This window comes from Desmodus rotundus, chromosome 6 (assembly GCF_022682495.2).
Source record: "Desmodus rotundus isolate HL8 chromosome 6, HLdesRot8A.1, whole genome shotgun sequence".
Classification (NCBI taxonomy): Eukaryota; Metazoa; Chordata; class Mammalia; order Chiroptera; family Phyllostomidae; genus Desmodus; species Desmodus rotundus.
In genome coordinates this window covers 117,696,458-117,721,571 of record NC_071392.1, presented here as the reverse complement: position 1 = coordinate 117,721,571, position 25,114 = coordinate 117,696,458, and the positions used below count along the sequence as shown (strand labels likewise).

General features: G+C 40.2%; 1 protein-coding gene across 6 annotated transcripts in view; it reads right to left on the bottom strand.

Moving 5' to 3' along the window:
- ATRN (attractin) overlaps positions 1-25,114 on the bottom strand; it is a 158,896-nt gene that overhangs the window by 87,400 nt on the left and 46,382 nt on the right. For all 6 annotated transcript variants that reach the window (XM_045194786.3, XM_045194784.3, XM_024559427.4 and 3 more), the window contains exons 7-11: positions 12,958-13,048; positions 11,821-12,064; positions 10,464-10,647; positions 6,746-6,900; positions 4,182-4,263 (exon numbers count right to left, since the gene is read on the bottom strand). In XM_045194786.3, coding sequence (XP_045050721.2) covers positions 4,182-4,263; positions 6,746-6,900; positions 10,464-10,647; positions 11,821-12,064; positions 12,958-13,048 — 756 coding nt within the window. The remainder of the gene's footprint in view (positions 1-4,181; positions 4,264-6,745; positions 6,901-10,463; positions 10,648-11,820; positions 12,065-12,957; positions 13,049-25,114) is intronic.

The following is a 25,114-nucleotide window of genomic DNA, read 5'->3' as shown; positions in this document are numbered from 1 at the left end:
TGGCACAGAATGAAGAAACAAGAATTTAAAAAATGAGGAGAGGCTTAGGAACCTCCAGGACAACTTTAAATGTTCCAACATCCAAATCATAGGGGTGCCAGAAGGAGAAGAGGAAGAGCAAGAAATTGAAACCTTATTTGAACAATTAATGAAGGAGAACTTCTCCTATCTGGCAAAGGAAATAGACTTCCAGGAAGTCGAGGAAGCTGAGTCTCCCAAAGAAGTTGTACCCAAGGAAGCACACACCAAGGCACATCATAATTACATTACTCAAGATGAAACAGAAGGAGAGAATCTTAGAAGCAGCAAGGGATAAGGACACAGTTACCTAACAAAGGAGTTCCCATAAGACTATCAGCTGATTTCTCAAAAGAGACCTTACAGGCAAGAAGGGGCTGGCAATAAGTATTCAAAGTCATGAAAGGCAAGGACCTACATCCAAGATTACTGTATCCAGCAAAGCTATCATTTAGAATGGAAGGGCAGGTAAAGCGCTTCCCAGATAAGGTCAAATGAAAGGAGTTCATCATCACCAAGCCCTTATTATATGAAATGTTAAAGAGACTTATCTAAGAAAAAGAAGATGATCAAAAATGTGAACAGTATTTCTCACATTTGACAACAAACTCACAACAACAACTGAACCTAAAAAAAATTAAAAACAAAAACAAACTAAGCAAACAACTAGAACAGGAACAGAAAATCACAGAAATGGAGACCACATGGAGGGTAATCAGCGGGGAGGGGGAGGGGGGAGAATGGGGGAAAAGGTACAGGGAATAAGAAGCATAAAGGGTAGGTACAAAATAGACAGGGGGAAGTTAAGAATAGTATGGGAAATGGAAAAGCCAAAGAACTTACATGTATGACCCATGGACATGAACTAAGGTGGGGGGAATGCTGGTGGGCATAGGGAGGCAGGGTGGAGGAGAATAAAGGGGACAAAAAAAATGGGACAATGGTAATAGCATAATCAATAAAATATACTTAAAAATAAAATTAAATTAAACATATAATCCTAAATCTACATATTCTTAAATATTAAAAATAAATATGTATAATTTTAAAAGCGTAAAGTCTCCATACTTAAAACTGTGTAATGACGCATAAATCAATAAGAAACAGATAAAAGTGCACATGAATATTTAGTACACAGTAAAAGTGGCATCTTAAAGTAGTGGAGAAGAGATGGACTTTCCAGTAAATGGTATTGAGATAATTAAACAAACATGGGAAAAGATAAAATTGAGTCCATTTCTCCACACCGGAATAAATTCCAAATAGAACAAAAAACCACTTGAAAAAAAAGAAAATGAAGCCACACATGCACTAGAAGAAAACATGGGTGAGCTACTCTATCACCTGGCGAGGCTGCACCACTAGGCCCTACAGCACACTTACTACCCAGGGCACTCTACCAAGTCTGGCAGACCTAGCCGCTCTACCTAACACATAGAAACACAGGGAAGCAACCAAGAAGTGGGGACAAAGAAATGGGTCACAAATGAAAGAAATCTCCGGGAAAAGAACTAAACAAAATGGATGCAAGCAAACTACCAGATAAAGTTCAAAGCAATGGTTATAAAGATGCTCAAGGAACTTAGTGAGAACTTCCACGACTTGAAAAAGGGCATAGGAAACAAAAAAGAGCCAGTCAGAAATGAAGGATACACTAAGTGAAATGGAAAATAACTTACAGGGAATCTTCAGATGAAGATGAAGCTGAGAATCAAATTAGTGATTTGGAATATAAGGAAGCAAAAAATACCCAATCAGAATAGCAAACAGAAAAACGATCCTACCCTCCTGCAAATGAACATAACGTAAGAAGCCTCTGGGAAACTTCAAGGGTACCAACATTCTTACCATGGGGTTTCCAGAAAGAGAAGAGAGTTAGAAAGTGAAGATGTTTTTGAAAAAGTGATAGAAAACTTCTCTAACCAGGTGAAGGAAGTAGACACACAAGTCTAGGAAGTGCACAGAGTCCTAAACCAAGAAGAACCCAAAGAGACCCACACAACGACATTTAATTAAAATGAAGAAAGTTAAAGACAAAGAGATAATGTTAAAAGAAGCAAGAGAAAAGCAGTTACTTACCTACAAGGGAGCTCCCATAAGACTATCAGCTGATTTCTCAACAGAAACTTTGCAAGTCAGAAGAATGGCAAGAAATATTCAAATTGATAAAAAGGAAGGACCTACAACCAAGATTACTCTACCAGGCAAAGTTGTCATTCAGTACATACGAGGTCTGTCCAGAAGGTATCCAGTCATGTAATATGAAAAACAGAGACTTTTATTGAGGATACAATATACAAGAAACATTGTACATAGGACAACGACACCTCAGTCCCCTCCAAAGTAGGAACCTTGGGACCTCACACAGTTCTCCCAATCGCCATTGGCAGCCCCATCGGATTTCCCTGAATCTCATCACTGGTCTGAAATCTCTTCCCTTTCAAAGTTGATTTTAGTTTTGGAAATAGCCAACAGTTGCAGAGCACCAAATCTGGGCTATATAGGGGGGCTGAGTCACCTGGGTAATTTGACGTTTCACAAAAAAACTGCACAATGATGCATAAGCAGGCACATTGTCCTGATGAAGTTGCCAATCACCAGATGCCCATAGCTGTGGCCTTCTGAATCATCCAAATAGTTTCCGTGGAGGAATGTTCAAGCTTAATGCAAAATTTGATGTAGATTCACTGTTCTATTCGCTCAGTCATTTTGAGTGCATTGGCCACACAGTACACATGCGCACTCAACAGCATCTACTTTGCCCCCTGACTAGTACAGTGAAGTCGTTATTGTTCATTCATGCGCATTCCAGTCCACTATCCTTGGCTGCCAGGTTACATCAGTGGCGCAAACTGTTCTCATTACATTAACAATGGCTGGACGTTTTCCAGACAGACCTCGTATAAAGAACTTCCCAGACAAGAAAAAGCTAACGGAGTTCATTACCACCAAACCAGTAATATATGAAATGTTAAAGGGTCTTCTTTAATAAGAAAAAAAAAGATAAAAAATATGAACAACAAAATGGCAATAAATGCACATCTACCAACAATTGAACCTAGTAAAACAAAATAAATAAACAAGCAGAACAGAAACAGACTCATGGGTATGGAGAACGTTTTGATGGTTGCAAGATGAGAGGGGTGTTGGGGGGATGGGTGAAAAAGGTGAAGGGTTTAAGAAGTACAAATTGGTTGTTAAAGAAGTCATAGGGATGTGAAGTACAGCATAGGGAATATAGTCAATAATATGCTATGAACTGTGTGTGGTGTAAGATTTATTGGGATGATCACTTAGTAGGTTATAAAATGTCTAATCACTGAGGTATGCACCTGAAACTAATATACTATATGTCAACTGTAATTAAAAAATAAAAAATTATTTAAAAGATAATAAATGGTAAAATGAGAAAAAAATTATGAGGCAACTGGGAAATTTGAACACTGATTAAACACTGAGTGATATTAAATTACTATTCATTTTTTAAAGTGTGATAATTGCATTGTGGCTGTATTTTTTAAAAGTGAAGAAGAAACAGTAATAACAGCGGAAACAAAAATGAGAAAAATTAGTAACACGATGAGACTGTTTCACAAATCAAAAATCTTCACCGCACACTGTCAGAAACAGGTGTGCCGTTACATGAAACAGCCTTCTCCAGGGGCAGACTGATGCAGAGCTCTGTTAGTCAGGGCCAGGCATTTCTGAGCAACGCAATGCAGACTCCAGATTATCAGAGACTTGTTCCATATGAGGCTTCACGATTTCCCCATCTCTGCTCCTCTACCTTATCCCCAATCTCATGTGCCCTCTCTCCTTTTTCAAATCTCCTTACCACTCAGACCTAAGTACCACAAACGACAGCAAATGACAGAGGGCATAAGACAGTAATTGCCCGTAACTTTTGTGGTCTGATGCATTCAGACACCATCAAGCATAATACACTCCTGCATGCAAACAGAAAACACACCCACGAACATGGCACTCAAATTAATTCAAATGAACATCAAGTATTTTAAATATAAATCAGGAAATTCATGCCTACATATAGGATGAGAAAATTCTGCAAATAATACGTAAGTCCAATCTCACTTCCTCGTATTTTACTTCATTTTCATTTTAAACACAAGAGAAAAGGAGCAAGCACTTTCTTTTCCAGGTACCTGTTGTGTAAGACTGCCGAGTGGCCAAATCTGTTGACGTGGTGGAGATCAGGTCTGGGAAGCACTGACCAGCGGTCACAAGCTAGGAGCAAGAAAAACACACTTCAGATGAGACTGCCATTCATCATCAGTAGGAACTGGTATTATTATTTTTTTTTTTGAAAGAAGACTGCAACAGACACAACCTCATAAAATGTGCTTCTCACTTTTTCTTAGTCACACCATCATTTCTAAGGTGAAATGCTGCAGCAGAACAGCAGGGCACGTAAGGCAGGACCATATGCCAATTCTAATTAGTGAATTATAATTCCTTCCAATTAGTGAATGCATCCAACATTCCTGATACCCACATCACTCGCTCTGCTGCCTATCAATTTCACCTACTTCATTGTTTTTATTAAGAGTTTATTTATTTATTTTTAGAAAGAGAGGGAGAAAGAGAGGGAGAGAAACAATGATGTGTGAGAGATACACTGATTGGTTGCCTCTCATGAGCCCCTAACTGGGTACCTGGCCTACAACCCAGGCATGTGCCCTGACTGGGAATCAAACAGGTGACCTTTCAGTTCGCAGGCTGGCACTCAATCCACTAAGCCACATTAACCAGGTCTCATTCAATACAATGGTTTTTAAGTTAAGCATATTTTATATTTTTCAAAGCTTATGTAAGTAAAACATATGAGTTCCATAATTATTTTCCCCTCTATACTGACCTGTCCAAACAGTAGCTAAGATAAGAAAATACAGGTGAAAAATTAAAACTAAAAAAAAAAAAGAAAAAATCAACTTTACCTAATTTTTTAAAACTCCTTTCCTCGATCCTTTAGATCTACTAATTCTCCTTTATTCTGATCCATGCTATCAACTCCTCTCGCTGGGAAACCACATGCAACTCACATTCACTATGTGCTTCCCAGATACTCAGATATTCACACTCCCTAAGCAAATATTCTTCTTCCACTCAATCCAGACCTTTATTCAACCTTGACAACAGTTTTCATTTCCTTCTCCAACCAGCCCAGGCTCTGTGGTCTTCCTCACATGGAGAACAGAGGCTTCCTGCCCAGCCCCCTTGCTTCCTTCCTTAAAACCACACTGTGGCAAAGACCCCTTCCCCTTAGCGCACCTGGCTTTGACCACAGCATTTAAATATGCCCAAGACGGTACTCAACTCACCCCTTTCTTCTTCTCACAGACACATTTTTTAAATTAAAATAGTCAATATTCACTGTGTACATCTCCCATACATTATTTTGTAGCCCCCTGCAACCTGAATTACTCATCCATGTGTATAGGGTAACAAATAACCTCTTTGTTGCTAAATCTAAAAGACTCTCCAGGCCTTATTTTAATCCGTCTGTGCCCACGGTTAACATTTCCCTCGCAGGACACCAATCTTGCCTTACTTTCCTCCCATGTCTCTGACACGCTTTCATAGTCTGTGTTCTCTTTCCACCTTCTTTATCCATCTCTCCTCTGGCTCTTTGCTCATCCCTGATGACACATGTTCCCTACAGAATTTCACCCCTTACTAGAGAATCCCACTGATCTCTGCACTGTTCCATCCCATAGTCATCTCCCCAACTCACTTTACTCACCTTCTCCCAGACCCTGTCCCTGTCCTTCCATTTGCAGCCTTGGTAAAAAGTACCATCTACCCTGGCCCACATTAGCTACCTGGGAATCAAGATGCTTTAATCTCTCTCAAAATACACCCCAGACAACCCTCAAATTCCTGGGAGTTCTCAAACCCATCTATCCCTTTATCTTCATCACTACCTCCACAGTCTTGGTGCAAACCCTCCTGAGTACTTCAGCAAGAGCCTCCTAACTCCCATCTAGCCCCTTGCCAGCTGCTCACCACAATGCCACAAAGAGCTCTTCCTGAAACACAAGGACGATTCTGTCACTGCTTATGTAAGGTTCTTCAAAAGGCCCCAACTCCTCAAGATCTGACTGGTCTAACAGCTGCTTGGGTCTCTAGTTCCACTTAAAGTAGCTACCATACAGCCAAAACTACTCACAGGGCCCAAGTATGTGGCATGGTCGCTTTTTGCCTCTGCCTGAGAAGTCCGCCTGACTCTGCCTAACTGACTTTCCAGTGTTCCTCAGGCCCTGGCCCTTTCCCTAACCACAACCTTACCCCCACGTGTTAAGGACTATTCATAGGCGCTCTCATACATTCGTCTTAGAGCAAGTAACACTCTGAACTGCAAATATATTGTATGCTCAGTTCTCTGCCTTCCTCACTACGAGGCCAAGGACTGTAACTTGTAATCCCCAATGTACAAGTTCAGTGGCTAGCACAAAAATGACCATTCAATGATATAACAAGAGATTGGCCAGTATTTATTTTGTATGAACAAATACTGCCCTCTTCTGGTCAAATGTTGCCACGTGAAATTTTTAAAAGAATGTGAAATCAGATTCTAGGAACCAGCTTAATACAATTTTGGTGGTAAACAACTACAAGACACTTCTGTGTAAGATACTGTAGCACATCTCAGAGAGTCCACTTATATCGACCCATCCTCAAAAATTAACATCCAACTAATTACACTTACCAATGTCATAAGCCATGAAATCCGAAGAAAAGCACTTGGCACCATAGCTCATGGATGTGTCGTTGTGCGTGTTTCCTCCAAACACCAGCATGGTCCCGCTCACCAACACCGCTGTGTGCAAGTAACGGAAAAACCGGCTGTCCTTAAGAATGGTCCTTTTGAGAGTTAAAAATAATAAATACAAGGTTAGTTTTTTACAACACTTATCACCTATTCACTAATGCAAACATAACATTTTCTTAATTTCACATCCAAATGGGCAAATATTTCTGTATTTTTCCCTATATATAACTTTTTTAATACTAAGTAAACATGTAAAAGCTTAAAGACCTATGAGAATTTTGACAAAATATGTTAAGAGCCTTAAAAATTTATGAGCTCAAGATGACAGTGTAGGCAGACATGGCTCGCCTCTTTGCACAACCACGTCAAAATTACACTAAAACATAGAAAAACCATCCCTCAGAACTGTCAGAAATCGAGATGAATGGAAGTCTGACAACTATGGAACTAAAGACACCACATCCACCCAGACTGGTAGGAGGGGCTCAGATGCGGAATGGACTAGTCCCTCACACACAAGTGGTAGATAAAAATTTGGGAAGGATATCTCAGGAGTGAACAGTCCTAGCCCCATATCAGGCCCCCCAGCCCAGGGTTCCAGTGACCAGAAGTCAAGTCTCCACAACTTCTGGCTGCAAAAAATCAGCAAGGATTGAGTCAGTGGAAGAAATTGTTTGGAGTCCCAAGAAGTTCCTCTTGAAAGAACCCACACATGAACTCATCTACTCAGACTCACTCCCTCTAAGCTCCAGCACAGGGGTAGCAGCTTGAAAGGCACCAGTGGCATACAGCGAGAAACTGAAGTGTCTGACATCAAGGCAAGCAGAGGCCATTGTCCCTTTTCTAAACCCTCCCCCCAACAAAGCTGGCAAGCAGGTGCCATATCTCAGACTCCATCAACCTAGCTAACATGATTGGCCTGCCTTGGAGATTCCCAGAGACTCCACACCACCCAGTTTATAGGGGCACACAAGCTGCTTTTCCGTATGAATGGCTGGTCTTGGCTCATGCTTCGCAACTTCCTAAATCCTCTCAAACAAGCAATAGCTGGCCTCAGTGAGCCCCAGGCCCAGCACTAGAAGCAGCCAGCCCTGATTCACAGCTTGGCTTTGCCTGGGAATCTCCAAGTCCAGCACAAGTAGCAGCCATTTCAGATTGCTTTATACCGCAGGCATGGTGGCCCCAGACAAAACAGAGGTAGGGGCTGACCTTGGCCTGCATCACCCAGAAAACCCCAGGGCCAGTGCACCCAGTGGACAGCTATAGACCACACCACCCTGCCCCTGCACAGCTGATCCTCCAAGGAGGGTGGAGGGCAGAGGGTGGTGGTCAGTAGTCACAGCCAATCCTTGCAGCTGACTGGCCTGGGTAAATCCCTCCCATTGATCTGCCAATAGCAACCAAGGCTCAACTACAAGAGGAAGTGTACTCAGCCCACACAGAAGGCGCACCTCGAGTACCCAGCTTAGGTGATAGGGGAGGCTGTGTCAGCAGAACCTACAGGACACCTATTACATGAGGCCACACTACGAAGACAAAGTCAAAGCAGCCCTACCTAATACATAGAAACAAACACAGGGAGGCTTCCAAAACAAGGAGACAAAGAAACATGGCCCAAATGAAAGAACAGATCAAACTCCAGAAAAAGAGCTAAACAAAATGGCGGGAAGCAATCTATCAGATGCAGAGTTCAAAACACTGGTTATACAGATGTTCAGTGAACTTAGTGAGGACCTCAACAGCATAAAAAAGATCTAGTCAAAAACAAAGAATACACTAGTTCAAATAATGAACAACTTACAGGGAAACAGTAGAGTAGATGAAGCTGAGAATCAAATCAATGATTTGGAACATAAGGAAGCAAAAACCAACCACGCAGAACAACAAGAAGAGAAAAGAATCCCCCCAAAAAAAAAAATGAGGATCATATAAGCAGTCTCTGGGACAACTTCAAGGGGTCCAACATTTGCATCACAGGGCTGCCAGAAGGAGAAGAGAAAGAGCAAGAAATTGGAAATCTATTTGAAAAAATAATGAAAGAAAACTTCCTTAACTTGGTGTAGGAAATAGACATGCAAGTCCAGGAAGCACAGAGAGTCCCAAACAAGATGGATGCAAAGAGGCCCACTCCAAGACACATCATAATTAAAAGGTCAAAGAATCTTAAGAAAGAATCTTAAAAGCAACAAGACAAAATAAGTTAGTTACCTATAGAGGAATTCCTATAAGACTGTCAACTGATTTCTCAAAAGAAACTTTTCAGGTTAGAAGGGACTGGCAAGAAATATTCAAAGTCATGAAAAGCAGGGGACCTACAGCCAAGATTGCTCTACCCAGCAAAAATATCATTTAGAATCGAAGGGCAGATAAAGGGCTATCCAGACAAGAAAAAATTAAAGGTGTTCATCATCAACAAACCATTATCATATGAAATGTTAATGGGACTTACTTAAAAAAAGAAGATCAAAACTGTGAACAATAAAATGGCAAAAAAAATACATATCTATCAATAATTTAGTCTAAAAAATGAACTAAGAAAACAAGAAGAACAGAGACAGAATCATGGACACAGAGAGCATTTTGATGGTTGCCAGCTGGGAGTCGGGTGTGGCGGAATGGGTGAAGAGGTGAGGGGATTAAGAAGTACAGATAGGTAGTTACAGAATATTCATGGGGATGTAAAGTACAGCATAGGAAATGGAGTAGCTAAAGAACTCACATGCGTGACCCGTGGACAGGAACAATGGCGAGAGGATTGCCAGAGGAAGTAGGGGGCACTGAGTGGAGGCGGCAAAGGGGGAAAAATCAAGACAACTGTAGTAACATAATCAATAAAATATAAGTTAAAAAATACTATGACCTTGTAATTGCAGTTTCTGGGTAGAAATCATGTGACATACAGACAGAAGCTTACTCACGATGCTTTTTCAGTAACGCAAAAGCGAGAAACCAAAATTTCCAACTGGACAGGCTCAGTACCCTTACACAACAAAGTATTACGCCACCGCTAAAAATGATGGATTTAATGAAAGGCAGAACATAAAATGAATATCCACAGCATGGTCTCAAGTATGTAGGGAAATAGGAAAAGCAAGAAGAGAAACTATTGCTTCATAATTACATTATTTCATAACTCAAATTTGCTTTACATTTATTAAAATTAGCATACTTTATACAGACCAATATATAGTTTAGTTTAGAGTGAGGAGAGCTCTCATGTTTTAGGTACTAGGACCTTTTCTGTTTGCTGATTCCATGGATGCCAATAACTGACCTCAATGATGACACCTCAGTCATTAAGAAAGGAAAAATGGATATATTCTACTTAATTACGACAGAGTACATACTGAGAATAATTTATTCCTTAGGATTCTGAGGAGCTACAATTTTACAGTGGTACTGAATGTATGGAAATTAAAAACCAATTCAAAAAAAAAAATACCAAGCATCTTCTAATGAAACCTACTACAAAATTAGAGAATAATGCAACAAAATAAACACTACCTACTTTATTACCTCTGCTTTTCCCCCAGTTTCTTTGTAACACTGAACAGAACTATCTGCTAGGCCGGAAGACAAAAAATATAGCACGGTACTTTCTCAGCAACTGCCAGAACTCACACCTCACAGTGAAAGCGCGAGCGCAAGCACTCACCACATCTGGGTGTCCACATCGTATCTGTAGAGGTCATCTGCGAGCCGGTATTTGTTGGCACTGAAAGCCTTGTAGCCTCCATGAACATAGAGGGCCCTGGTCTTGTGGTCATAGACACTGCTATGGCCATAGCCCCCTTGGACAAGGGCACCATCAGTATTTAATATACTCCAGGTGTTCGTAACTGAAAACAGAAAACAGTTAAAGGCAAAGGTTGCAGGCTCTTCCTCTCTAATACTTAAAATTACCAGAAAGCTTAGGACAAGAGATGAGATTGCAGGAGAACTGCTATATATAACTTTCTTTTATTGTTTTATTTTTATTTTTTAAAAGATTTTACTTTATAGTAGTTCCTGTAATCCCCTCTCCCCACTGTCCCCTCCCCACTCCCCCCAGGAACTACTATAAAGGACACATGGACAAAATCAAGGGGGAGGGTGGAGGAGGGGGAAGGAGGGAGGTGGGTTTGGCTGGGGTGGGGTGGAGGGATGGGGAGAAAAGGCTTACAACTGTAATTGAATAACAATAAAAAATTTTTTAAAAAAGATTTTACTTTTTATTTTTAGAGAAAAGGAAAGGGAGGGAGAGAGGGAGAGAAACACCCATGTGTGGCTGCCTCTCAAGCACCCCCAACTGGAGACCTGGCCCGCAACCCAGGCATGTACCCTGACTAGGGATTGAACTGTAGACCCTTTGGTTCACCGGCCAGCGCTCAAGCCACTGAGCCACACCAGCCAGGGTTATGGTTTTACTTTTAAAGGAAGGTCACCTAAAACTAAGTCAGGTGGCCAAACTTTTAATTTGTTTAATGCTCTGATGTTCTAACATGCCATGTAGAAAAAAATTACATTAAATTAAAAAGACACAGAGAACACTTAATTACTCATGACCTTTACTGACCAATAATATACAGATATACTTTATGCATCTACTTTCTCAAAATATAACTTACAGTTGGTACTCCTACTCCGTAACAAGATACAATAAAATTTAATCAAAGGAAAAATTACATAGTAAGGGGAAATCACACTCCCTTAAACCAATCTCTGAAGGGCTTACCAAATGCATTTTTCTTTAGAGTAATTGTTGTTTTGAATCGTTTTTATTTATCTACCTAATTTCCAGCACATAAAGAATTTAGTGCTCTCTTTGGCCTCATGCCAAACTGCCAGTGACCTGTATACTACACAGCAGCATCCACCATCCGAATTTCCCAAGTAACACATCGGTGTTGACTACATTTCAAGATAAAGTACTGGGTCAAGGTTAGTTTGAACCTTGTTAAAAACTCATAATAATAAGGGTAAAGGTTTTAAATTTGACATTCAAAAAACTCACTGGAAAAAAACATACCTACCTAAGTCATACTCCTGCACACTGCTTATATAGCCGTAGAGGGGACAGTGTCCAAAGATGACCAGCATGACCACTCGGCCGGTGTTCAGAGTGACGATGTGCGCCGAGTGCCCCACCACCGCGTACTGCTCCTTTGCCTTCGGGTTCAGCAGCACCCATGATTCATTGTGAATGTGGAACACTCTCAACTCATTGGTCACATTCCCCGTTGAATCAATTTTTCCTCCATACATGTAAATCTTATCCTAGGGAGAAAATGGGGAAATTCTAAAAACATCAAAAGGATTAAATCTGAGAACAAAAAAGGAGCAGTTCAAAATCTCAGTATCATTCTTAGCTTAAAAAGTGTTAGTGAAATACACTGTTCAGTGAATTACTAGGAAAAAGATGGCAAAAAATAAAATAAAGTGTGTTCTATATATATCTCTAACAATTTTCTACTTTTCTTGGACTTCCTCATGGAAGTTCTTTTACAGTAATAAAATGACTTGGAAAAATAAAGTTGAAAAGTTCCCTCATCCTACCGTAAACCACAAAAACAAGGAAATGAAAATGATTATTCAGTTATATTGCAATATGGTCATTCTTGGCGAACCTTGCTACTGAACATAAATGCTAATCTACACCGTATTAATTTTTAACCATCTAATACCACAATCATAATATCTCAGTACAATTTAAACCCATTATGAATCTGTCCTGCTGTATTTGTTTTAACTTTAACTTCCACTTAGACATGAGCCTATTACATACTGTCCCCCCCATATAGAAAGTTTTTCCCCAATAAAACTAACACTGCAGTCAAAATCATAGAAACAGACAGCTGAATGGTGCTTATTGGGGGCCGCGGGAGAAAGAAATGAGGAATTTAATGTTTAATGGCCACAGACTTGCAGTTTTATAAGATGAACAGAGTTACAGAGATGGATGGTGGTGATGGTCGCACATTACGAATGTATTTAATATCACTGAATTGTACACTTAAAAACGGTTAAGATGGTAAATTGCAAGTGATGTGAATTTGACCACAACCAAAAAGATTAGGAAAAAGAAACATCAGTTTTTCAAGCACATGATATGATAAAGTCACCATGGAAGAGCTGAGTTTCCAGCTCAGTGCAGGGCGGAGACATTTTACCTGGTGTAACGCTATGGAGTGGCCGTATCTCACAACGACATCGTTCACAGAACGGTTCAGTGCAAGCCATTCCCTAGACACGAGGTCGTACCTACAAAACAAACAGGTCATATTGTCACCCAAATGACAAAACAGAGTATCCTGTACTCTTTTATTTGTGACATAATCCAGTTTGGAGACGTTCATTGCATCTTCTACGCATACAGGGAGGTACTGGGCCTACTTGCATATGAGAACTCAGAAAGGGGGCCTGGGCTACACAGCCCTGGGACAGGAAAAAAGTACATCTATTGGAAATTTCTAAGGCTTCCTGAAAACCTCTTGTATACACGTTCTAAATAACTTGAAGGTTGCATGATACTCAAGCAACTTAAACTTTTATTATATAACTCATCTTTTATTTACTCATGTAAAATTGAAGACAGGTACTCAAAGGGGAATGACGATAAAAGAAAATTCCTAACTCTCCCTTTCCTTTTTTTAAATTCTCACCTAAGGATATACTTATTGATTTGAGGGAGAGGAAAGGGGAGAGAGACAGACAGACATCGATCGGTTTCCTCCCGTACACAGCCCATCTGGGGATCAAACCTGCAACCTAGGTATGTGTCCTGACCAGAGACTGAACTGGCAACCTTTCTGGTATATGGGAAGACGCTTCGACCAAGCAACCTGGCCATGTCTCTTCCTTTTCTTTATCTAATTAGTTTTAAAAAATTCCTATTTTTAAGAAAGCTGTAATATCATTATAGCATTTCAATTATACTATGAATACATTTTATACAAAAAAAAAAAGCCAAAAGAAAGTCATCTATACTCTTGCTTTTGCAACTTAATCACATTCACTATCTTAGAATATTCACTTCTAGTTTGCCTTTGAGAAAAATATCACTCTACTATTTTCACTTTGGGTGGTGTGGCTTAGTTCGTTGTCCCACAGAAAGGTTGCTGGTTTGATTCCCGGTCAGGTCAATGCCTGGGTTGCAGGTCCAGTCCCTGGCTGGGGCTTGAGTGGAAAGCAAGCGGTCAAAGTTTCTCTTTCACATCGATGTTTCTCTCCCTCTCTCCTTCCCTTCTCCTCTCTATAAAAATAAATAGTAAATAAAGTATAAAAATAAAAAGAATATACTGTACTATTTTTATTAAAATCAGAATATTCATTATGAAGAATGTAACCAATACAAAATATAAAGAGCTAAAATCTTAGATTCTCACTTAAGATTCTCCCTTAAAATGTGAGATCATTTTATCACCTAAAAATGACTATCATTAAGTAAACACTACTCCACACACTTTTCTATCCATTTATGCAAACAGAAGAACAGACACCACATGTGTGTACAAAGGGGATCGTGCTATAGATGATAAGTTTAATAAGTAGTGTTAATTTTAACTTTTATATAATGTAATTTAAAAAATCAAAGGGAAACCAATGCTATTGTTACATGTTAAATGTTTACTTACTTTATAAGTTTCCCTGAATAATCGAAGATATTTTAATTATACAAACCATTACTATATGTAAACAAGAAGATGCAAGAAAGTTACATCACAACCTAATAGCAAAAAGGAAAACAAATGTCCATCAATATAAAATGGATTAAAAAATTATAGGATATCTATATAATAGAATAATTATACATAGTGAAAAGTAAATATACTCAAGTAACATATTATCAACATAACTCTCAAAACAATGTAAAGCTAAAAAGTGAGCTACAGAATATTGTTTCTATAAAGACTAAAAACAGAAACTTCATTAATTCTACTGTATATTCATATATATTTAAAGTGTAAAAATATGTATGTGAACAACTGACACCACAAAAATCAGGGTATTAATTATCTCTGGGATTCTGGGGGGGCATGCAGGGGTCTAATAACTATATTAACTATGTTTTGCTTCTTAACCTGGGTGGTAAATACATTAGTATTCATTATTTTCCCCTCAACCGTTCTTTTTGTCTTAAGTATGACCGTGTTTTTCAGACTATAAGACGCACCGGACCATAAGATGCACCTAGGTTTTTGGGTTTTTTTTAAGATTTTTAAAAATATATTTATTGATTATGCTATTACAGTTGTCCCATTTCCCCCCCCTTCACTCTGCTCCATCCTGCCCACCCCCTCCCTCCCACATTCCCCCCCTATAGTTCATGTCCATGGGTCATACTTATAAGTTCTTTGGCTTCTACATTTCCTACACTATTCTTACCCTCCCCCTGTCTATTTTCTACCTACCATTTATGCTAGTTATTCTCTGTACCTTCCCCCCTCTCTCCCCCTCCCGCTCCCCTATTGATAACCCTCCATGTGATCTCCATCTCTATGGTTCTGTTCCTGTTCTAGTTGTTGGCTTAGTTTGCTTTTGATTTTGTTGTAGGTGTGGTTGTTAATAACTGTGAGTTTGCTGTCATTTTTACTGTTCATATTTTTTATCTTCTTTTTCTTAGATAGATCCCTTTAACATTTCATATAATAAGGGCTTGGTGATGATGAACTACTTTAACTTGACCTTATCTGAGAAGCACTTTATCTGCCCTTTCATTCTAAATGATAGCTTTGCTGGATAGAGTAATCTTGGATGTAGGTCCTTGCCTTTCATGACTTGGAATACTTCTTTCCAGTCCCTTCTTGCCTGTAAGGTCTCTTTGGAGAAATCAGCTGACAGTCTTATGGGAAGTCCTTTGTAGGTAACTGTGTCCTTATCCCTTGCTGCTTCTAAGATTCTCTCCTTCTGTTTCATCTTGGGTAGTGTAATGATGATGTGCCTTGGTGTGTTCCTCCTTGGGTCCAGCTTCTTTGGGACTCTCTGAGCTTCCTGGACTTCCTGGAAGTCTATTCCTTTGCCAGATTAGGGAAGTTCTCCTTCATTGTTTTTGCAAATAAGTTTTCAATTTTTTGTTCTTCCTCTTCTCCTTCTGGCACCCCTATAATTCGGATGGTGGAACGTTTCGAGATGTCCTGGAGGTTCCTAAGCCTCTCCTCATTTTTCCAAATTCTTGTTTCTTCATTCTTTTCTGGTTGGATGTTTCTTTCTTCCTTCTGGTCCACACCGTTGATTTGAGTCCCAGTTTCCTTCCCATCACTATTGGTTCCCTGTACATTTTCCTTTGTTTCTCTTAGCATAGCCTTCATTTTTTCATCTAGTTTTCGACTAAATTCAACCAATTCTGTGAGCTTCCTGATTACCAGTGTTTTGAACTGTGCATCTGATAGGTTGGCTATCTGTTCGTTGCTTAGTTGAATTATTTCTGGGGCTTTGATCTGTTCTTTCATTTGGGCCTTTTATTTATTTATTTTTTTGTCTCGGCAAGCCTGTTAGGTAAAGGGGCGGAGCCTTAGGTGTTCCCGGGGCGGGGTAATGCTGGTCGCTGCGCAGTGACGCAGTACATGGGGGAGGGGCCGAGAGGGAGTAATGGCACCTGCTCCACTCTGTGGGATTTCAGTCACTCCCTCCGCTACCCACAACCAAATTGGGCCCCTCTGGTGCTGGTTCCCGAGTGGGTGGGCTTGTGCACACGCTAGGCCCCTGTCTCTCCCATGACCTCTCCTGTGAGGCTGGGAGTTCCTCCCGCTGCCACCTCAACACCCACGGGTGTCTTCAATCAGAGGTTTGAGGCTTTATTTCCCCGAGCTAGAGCCCTGGGTTGCACCATCTGCTTCGCTCCCCTGCCAGCCCTCCCGGTTTATCTATGTGTGAATGTGGGGCTGCGGGGTCTGCTAGTAGTCACAGTGCCCGCCCCGTTCGTCCCACAGTCCTCCAGTCTCCAGGTCCGGCAGCGTTGCTGAGAGTCTTATCACCCCGGGCTGCCCATCTCCGCCCCTCCCACCGGTCTGGACGAAAGTTCCTTCTTTATCTCCTTGGTTGTCGGACTTCTGTGAAGTTCGACTTTCTGTCAATTCTCGTTGTTTTCTGTTTTTAAATTGTTGTTGTCTTTCTTTTGGTTGTGCGAGGAGGCGCAGTGTGTCTCCCTATGCCTCCATCTTGGTTTTTCCCCTTCGCACCTAGGTTTTAGAGGAGGAAAATAGGAAAAAAACCCCGCTCCACCACCAAGTGAGCCAGGTAAGCTACATTTGGACTATAAGATGCAACCCCATTTTCCTCCCAAATTTTAGGGGGGGAAAGATGTGTCTTATAGTCCAAAAAATATGGTATAATCTGAAACCAATTTAACAAAATGGTGACTTTGGAGGGTGGCTGGAGGTGGAAGAGAGTGTACAGGGGATAAACGGTGATGGAGAAAAATACCATTAAATAAATGGTGACATTTATTAAACATGAACAGTACTTAACACCACAGCACCTGTGATTTTATGTATTGTTTGAGGATTCTACATTTTTTAAATGCATGAAAAGTTTAAAGGTTGAATTCACTTTAGTTTTTAAGTTATATACAATTTTATTTTGGACAGAATCCACTCACTCCCTGCTTTGAAAGCTGACAGCTTTAGCACTTACACTTCCTCCCATTTCTTCTCCCAATCTTTGCCATATAATTTTTACTGTCCAGGTTCGTAACATTCATATTCCATTCTATAACTGTAATTCCAGTTATTTTGTCCCAGGTCTATACTATAGCTGAATCCATCCCTTTACAGTTCTCTTCCCATAACTTCTCTTTCTCAAGTCTTTCACTCTTAGTTGGCTGGATTTCACTGTAAAGTAGCCTTTTTCTAGTTGAGTTCACATGTACCATATTCTGCCATGTATAATGCATATGTTTTTACCCAAATTTTTGAGGGAAAAATAAAGACGTGGGTAGTACTTGAAATACCTTGTATCTGTTCTTGTGTTTTGTAATTATTTGTTACATAAAATTTCTTGTACCATAATATGTCCAAAAATAAATGCTAAAATTCCTTTATAATACAAAAAACGAGTAGCTAAATATAAATAAATAGATAGATAGATAGATAGATAGATAACTGAATCAAAAAATTAAAACAAAATTTTTTTCCCTGAAAGTCTGGGCCAAAAGCATGGGTGCACATTATACACAGCAAAATGCAGTACTCCTTTCTCTCAATTCTTTTTGTGTTTAAGAAGAGTATTTGCTTGCTAGCCTTAGAATGGAATGACACTTTGGCTGCCCTTAATATTCTTGAGCCATCTTTTCTTTCCTTCAGAAATTTGCAGATACTACTCCCTTGAGTGCTGGCATTAAACGTTGCTATGGAGAAGTCTGAGACAAGTATGATCCCCCCACTCCCTTTTATGCGGATCGCTTTTCTGCTTACAAACCTGGAGAAGCCTCAATCATTCTCTTTGTCTCTCCCTGGCCCTCTTTCTCCCTCCTTCCCTGCCTCCCTCCCTCCCTCCCTCTCTCTCTTTTTTCTCACTACTTTTAAAAACACAGTATTATACTTTAGTTTAGGTTAAAAAAAACTTAAAACTACCCAAGAAAATGGTTTTATAGAATTGACTGCATATCACTGCAACAGTTTTGTGGAGTTCCAACTATGGAAGGTGTTTCCTGAGGATTACTGTGGCTTCAGAAAGCACATTTACACCTAATATTCAAGCCAGAGGCCTGTTTCTGCCAGTTTGAACGAAGGCAAAGAAACACAAGGAACACAGAAACAAGTCTCCAGATGATTCAATCCATAATTCTTTCAGGGGACATAGAGGGTGTCCCGCCTGCATTTTAATGCATTTTGCTCCTTCTTAGTCAAGGACACTTCAGCCCAAGAGCTTACTGGAGGCACTAAGGGGCTGGCAGGACCCAATGACTCGGCTAAAATAAACTGCCAAAAGAACTTACATAACAGGCTCTCATTCTTTTCAAAACACAGAGAAGCAAATGCAAGACAAGTGCATTATTGATGCAATAAAACATGAGAAATTTCAGGGACCGAATAAATGCTGCTTCTTCTGGAGCTGAGTCCACAATAACAGAATAATGAACAACTAGTTCTAAGACCTGGACAAGCAGTTAAACAAACTTTAGGAATTCAGAAACTGGTGTCTTCTGTAGAGCTGCTGCCATGCCTCTCGCGAACTCTTCCTGGTTGCCTGGTAACCCAATGACCACCCTGCCACAGGGCACATGCCCTACCACCCACAGTGGCCTGGTATTCAGTCACAGTGTCTGGCCATCCAAAGACCACAACAAGGGCTTTGTAGAGACTGGGCATGACCCCTGCCAGCATGAGGCACAGAACTACCTGAGGCTTTTCGCCCAGTAATTTGTCCTTTATTTTGAAAGTTCAATTATTTGCTCAAAGCAGGTCTTATCACTGAACTATAAAATTTTCCTAAAACATCTCATACTATTTCAATCCTTTGGTTGTTTGTTAGGTTCTTTTCTTCGGTGACAGTAATTATCTTTATATTGGATCTTCTGTGGGTTTTTTGTTTTGTTTCGTTTTTTGCTTTTCTCTATTTTAACCTTTTTATCTGTATTCATTAGAATCATGTCTGTTAAGCTGCAATTCTATTTTTGTTCCAGTTTTTGGTGTACAAAATTTACTTGTATTTCTTTAGGTGTGCAATCTCCAATTTCATCTCATTCTGTTATTATTTTCTTGTCTTTGACCCTGTTTTTCTGAATCCAAATTCTCACTAAGTTGATCTATAAATCAAAGGAGTTGGAAGGAATCTCCTTCCGCTCTTTCAAGTTACTCTTCCTCTGTGATATGATTGGTTCCCGTCAGCTTTTCCACGCCATTCTTTCCTCCTCTTTGTTTCTTTATCACGGAATACTTCAGCTCCACTTCTTTCATCTTGTTTGCGGTTTGACACTGTTCTCCAGACATTTTATTTGCAAGGTATGTGTTGATTTCATAGTTCTTTTCCCACTGTATCTAAGACAAGTTTCTCTCTCCATGCTACTAGCATCAGTGCCGGGCTGGTATTTTATGTTCTGTCCGTTTTCCTGAAGTCTGAGGAAATGCCGGGCTCAGGTCTTTCAGAATAAGCTACACAGACTCGACTCTCCTCTGAGATTTTAGGTGTCTTACCCGTGTTCAAAGCACATTGCGAATGAGAGAGAAGCCCTGACTTTTGGGCAGAGAGAAAGTCAGCCACTCGATCAATTTCCCCCTTCTTTACCTGATCTTTCCCAGCAACTGTTTCTCCTACTCTTCAGTTAAAAGAGTGAGACACAATGATACCCAGTTTTCCGCCTTCTAGATCTGAGGCTATCAGTGAGCACTCGCAGAATCTCGCCCGGTGGTTTCTGTGGGGTAGAGAAGGCGGTCTGGTCTGTCTTGCCATTTCCTGTGAGTCTCTTTTAAAGTTTATTGGATTAGATGACAGTCCTTTCCTTATTTGGTTTCCTTATTTGGTTCCCTTAACTTACTATTTTTTAAAAACTTTTTAGAAAACTCTATTGTTCAAGGGAAGGAAATTCAGTGATGAAGTTTCAGTTAGAAATCTTAACCTGTAAGACCAAGGCCAATTGTTTTGCAAGAGGACCCTTGGGTGACATAAAATGGGAACTGCTTTAGAGTGCAACTTAGAAGTTTCGGGTTAACAGGGTTGCAGAGAAAAGAGTAAGGGCAATTCCTGAAATAGATGAGTACAGATGATGATACACTTATAATCTAAATTCCAGAAATACTTCTAAAAGGAGTTACTCTGTTACTTTTCACAAGTTAGTAAAAATGTATTTGAAATTTTATTAATATTAACATGAAATACATAAGGCTATAAAAGTCATGGTTTGATCAAGTACAAGCAGAAATGTTACATCTATAAAACAAAGGCGGTTCATGAGGTACACAAAATGAAAGCAATCGGTAACGCTAATATTTCCAGGAACAAGTATTTGTGACCATTAAACAACACGGGCTTGAGCTGTGCAGGTCCACTCACATGCACATTCTTTCATTCGACCACAGTTCAACTGACCTGTGCAGTTCAACTGGCCCGTGTAGCTCAATACTGCCCAGGGGTTAACTACAAGGTGGGGAACCCAGGCGTGCAGAGGGCCCACTGTAGTTACATGTAGATTTCTGACTGTGTGGGAGGTCAGCACCCCTAACGCCCACATTGTTTTTCAGGGTCAACCATAATTCATTTACTCCTCCATTCATTTGATAAACACCTATTTGACTATGTTCTATGAGCTAAGCCCTGACTTGTATGAATAAACAAGGTCCCTAATCTTGGAGAACTTACAGTGGAATAGGCAGAAAATGAGCAAGTATAACAATGGGCACGAACAGAATGCAAAATTATGAAGACTGCTCTAAAGAAATGAGAACCGTGAAAATGGACAGGACAACCTATCTGAACTGAATGGTCAGGGAGGAGCTCTCTGTGAGACAGTTAAAACTGCAACCTAAACGGTGACAAGACATCACCCTGAGGTGGATCAGCAGGAATACTGTAGACAAGAGGGACTGTGAGCCTGAAGGCCCTTAAAGTCAGTACTCACGTGGTAAATTTTATGTCAAGAAAGAAGGCTGGTGGGGCAGGACTACAGCAAATGAAGGCAGGAGGGGAACAAGTTGAGTCTGGGAAAGTGAACAGTGGTCAGATCATATGTAGGCCCATTAAGTCCAATGGGAAGCCACTGATGGGTTTTAAGAAGGTAATGAATGATATGACTGACACTTTTAAAAAAATCATCCCAGTTGCCTGACTGGTGTGGCTCAGTTGGTTAGGTGTCGTCCTGAAAAGTAAATAGTTGCCGGTTTGATTCCCGGTCAGGACACATCTAGCTTGTGGTTTGGTCCCCTGTCATAGAGAATATGAGAGGCAACTGATTGATGTTTCTCTCCCTCTCCCTTCCCCATCTATAATAATAAATAAATAAAATCTTTCCCAGTTGATATTTAGAAACTGGATTAAGAAGAATAAATGCAAACAGATAGACTTGATAGGAATCTACTATAGAAGCCAAGGTGAGAAATAATGGCAGGCTGGTCACAGAGAAAAAAGAATGAATATGACATGTATTTGGTGAGAGCTTGATATGAGATTATGATCTGAGAGGATGAAGGAGAGGAAATATCAAAATGACTCCCAGATTTCTTGCTTTGAGATGGAAAGATGTCGTCAGGTACAAGGGTAAAATTACGTAAATGGTAGAATATATGACTCTCATAGGATCTAGCATAACAACAGAAGAAACAATCACTTTTGCATCTTTATTTTTACCTTTACTTCTCAGGGTGGCGGCACTAGGAGCAGTTATAAGGTGGTTATACCAGGGATAGAATTTAAAAGCGGAGCTAACAAGCAGGCAGACACTAGGGTGGTGCTCCTATCATTCATATCCATGCCTCCTGACCTTCAGACCCACGCGTAACACCCTCCATTTGAGTGTGCATTTTAATCGACATAATATGGCAATGACAACGATGACTTGTCACTTCTGTGACATCCATCCTGCTAGCAGACAGTCTAGAGACTCTCCTTGTGCCCAATGAAGTAAGCAGCCATTCTGGGGAAGCTCAAGTGATAAGGAACTGTAGCGGCTTCTAAGGATTAAGGGTGGCTCTAGTCAATGGTGAGCAAGAGGCATAGCCATCAGTCCTACAACCACAAGAAAACTGAATTCTGCCAACCACCTGAGTGAGGGTGGAAGTGGATTTTTCACCAGTTGAACTTCTAGATGAGAACACAGGCCAGGTGACACCTTGACTGCATAGGACTCAGTTAAGCTCTGCCTAGACCCTAGATGAACAGAAACTATTCGTCTAGACTTTAGGCTTTGCTTCCCTGCACCGCCCACCCCCGCCTCCCCCAGTTCCTTTAAGTGTAAAGTGATAAATGTATGTTGTTTTAAGCTGCTAAGATTGTGGTAATTTTTATGAAGAGATTACTAATACACATACCAATATAGGGTGTGAAAAAACAAGAAGTGAAGGATGACTCCAAAATTTTGGGCTTCAGCAAATAGAAGCATGGAGCGGTCACTGACCAAAAGACACGGGCAAGAACTGGAGGAAAGACCAGTCCTGGACACACTGAGTTTAAGATGTTTGTCAGCCAAAAGACGGAGATGTCAAATAAAGATGTAAAGATATGGGTTCTGGTGAAAAGTCCAGGGTGCAGATACAAATTTGGGAGTCAGAGCCTAAGAACCAAGATTTTACATGAGATCACGAACATAGTGAATATACATTCTCACAGAAGGTGGACCAAAGGCCAAGTCCATGGGCACGTCATCACTCAGAAGTCAGCTAAAAAAGAACCAGCTAAGGAGGCTGAGAAGGAATAATATCAAGAGATTGTGGTATTCTGGAAGCCAAGTAAAGAAAGTGTTTAAAAGAGGGAGAAGGGAATGGCTGTATCACATGTTGGTGAAAGACCAAGTAAGATGAGATTAAGACTTTAAAATTTAAAAGTCAGCTCCTCAGCCACACTAGCCACACTTCCAGTGCTCAATAACCATATGTGGCTAGTGACATGAGAGTGGAGATATGGAACATTTCCATCATGGCCGAAATAGAAACTGCCTACTGGACAGCTCCGATGTACACACACAGAAGACGTAATAAATGGGCACAGATGTAGGTAGTGGCTCCAGGTGGTGGTGGAGGTGTGCGCAAGTCCTCCTGATAACCTCTATCTTTCAAAATAGAAACAGCAAGCACGGCCATCAGCTGAGAAGAGAGACAGGAGAAAATGTACTGAAGATTTGAAAACAGAAAAGAAAGTATTTATTTCTGTTCTGATATTTATTATTTCCTTCCTTCTACTGACTTTGAGCTTTGTTTGCTTCCCGCCCCCACCCCAGTTCCTTTAAGTGTAATGTTAGATTATTTGAGTTTTTTCTTATTTTCTGAGGTAGACCTGTAATGCTATGAATTTCCCTCTTAGGACTGCTTTTGCTGTGTCGCATAGATTTTGGATTGCTCAAGGTAACTTTTAATTCCTCTCTTGATCTCACTGTTCATCTGTTCACTGTTCAGTAGCATGTTATTTAGCCTCCAGGACTTTGTTTTTCAGCAGTTTTCCCCCAGCAGTTTGTGGTTGATTTCTAGTTTCAAACCATAATGGTCAGAGAAGATGCTTGAAATGATTTAATTTTCTTAATTTATTGAGACTTGTTTTGTGTCCTAACATGTGGTCTATCCTAGAAAATGTTCCATGTGCACTTGAAAAGTATGCATATTTTGCTGCTTAGGGGTGCAATGCTCTGAAGAAATCAATTAACTTCATCTGATCTAGTGTGTCATTTAAGTGTTTCCTTGCTGACTTTCTGCCTGGAAGATCTATCCGCTGATGTCCATGAGGTGTTAAAATTCCCTGCTATGACTGCACAGTCAAACCTCAGTTCCTGAACTTCTCCCATCTCGAACAATTTGGTTCTTAACCAAGTTGTTCATGGAAAAAATGTCTCAGTTGTTGCATAAAACTTCAGTTCTCCACCTGATCACCCATTCATGCTGATACCTGTATGAACAGTCATGCACCTCTTAGGCGACAAAGGTGACTTGGTTTTTGAAAAAATCCCTTCATAAACAGCCTTCCTGAAAGAATTAAGTCTGAGAACTGCGGTTCCACTGAATTACTGTCGATCTTTCCCTTTACGTCCATCGGGATCTGCTTTGCATGTTTAGGTGCTCCTGTGTTAGGTGCATAAATGTTCACCAGTTACATCCTCTTGCCAGATTGTTCCTTTTATCATCACGTAGTTCCCTTCTTTGTTTCTTACTATAGTCTTTGTTTCAAAGTCTGTTTTGTCAGGTAGAAGTATTGCTATTCCAGCTTTTTAAAACTTCCATTTGCATGAAATATCTTTTTCCATCCCTGTGTGAATCTTTTGTTCTGAGATGAGTCTCTTGTAGACAGCATGTATATGGGTCTTGCTTTCTTACTCATTCAGCTATTCCATGTCTTTTGATTGGAGCATTTAAGCCATTTACATTTAAAGGGATTATTGATAGGTATATAGTTATTGCCATTTTATTCTTTTAACTGTTCTTTCTCTATTTTCTTCTATTTCTCAAAACAGGACCTTTAACATTTCTTATAATGCTAGTTTGGTGGTAACAGACTCCTTTAGCTTTTTCTTATCTGGGAAGCTCTTTATTTCTTCAGTTTTAAATGATAGCCTTGCTGGGTAAAATAATCTTGGTTGCAGGTCCTTGCTTTTCATCATTTTGAATATTTCATGCCCAACCCCTTCTGGCCTGAAACATTTCTGTTGAGATCAGCTGACAGTCTCCTGGGAGCTCCCTTCTAGGTAATTATGTT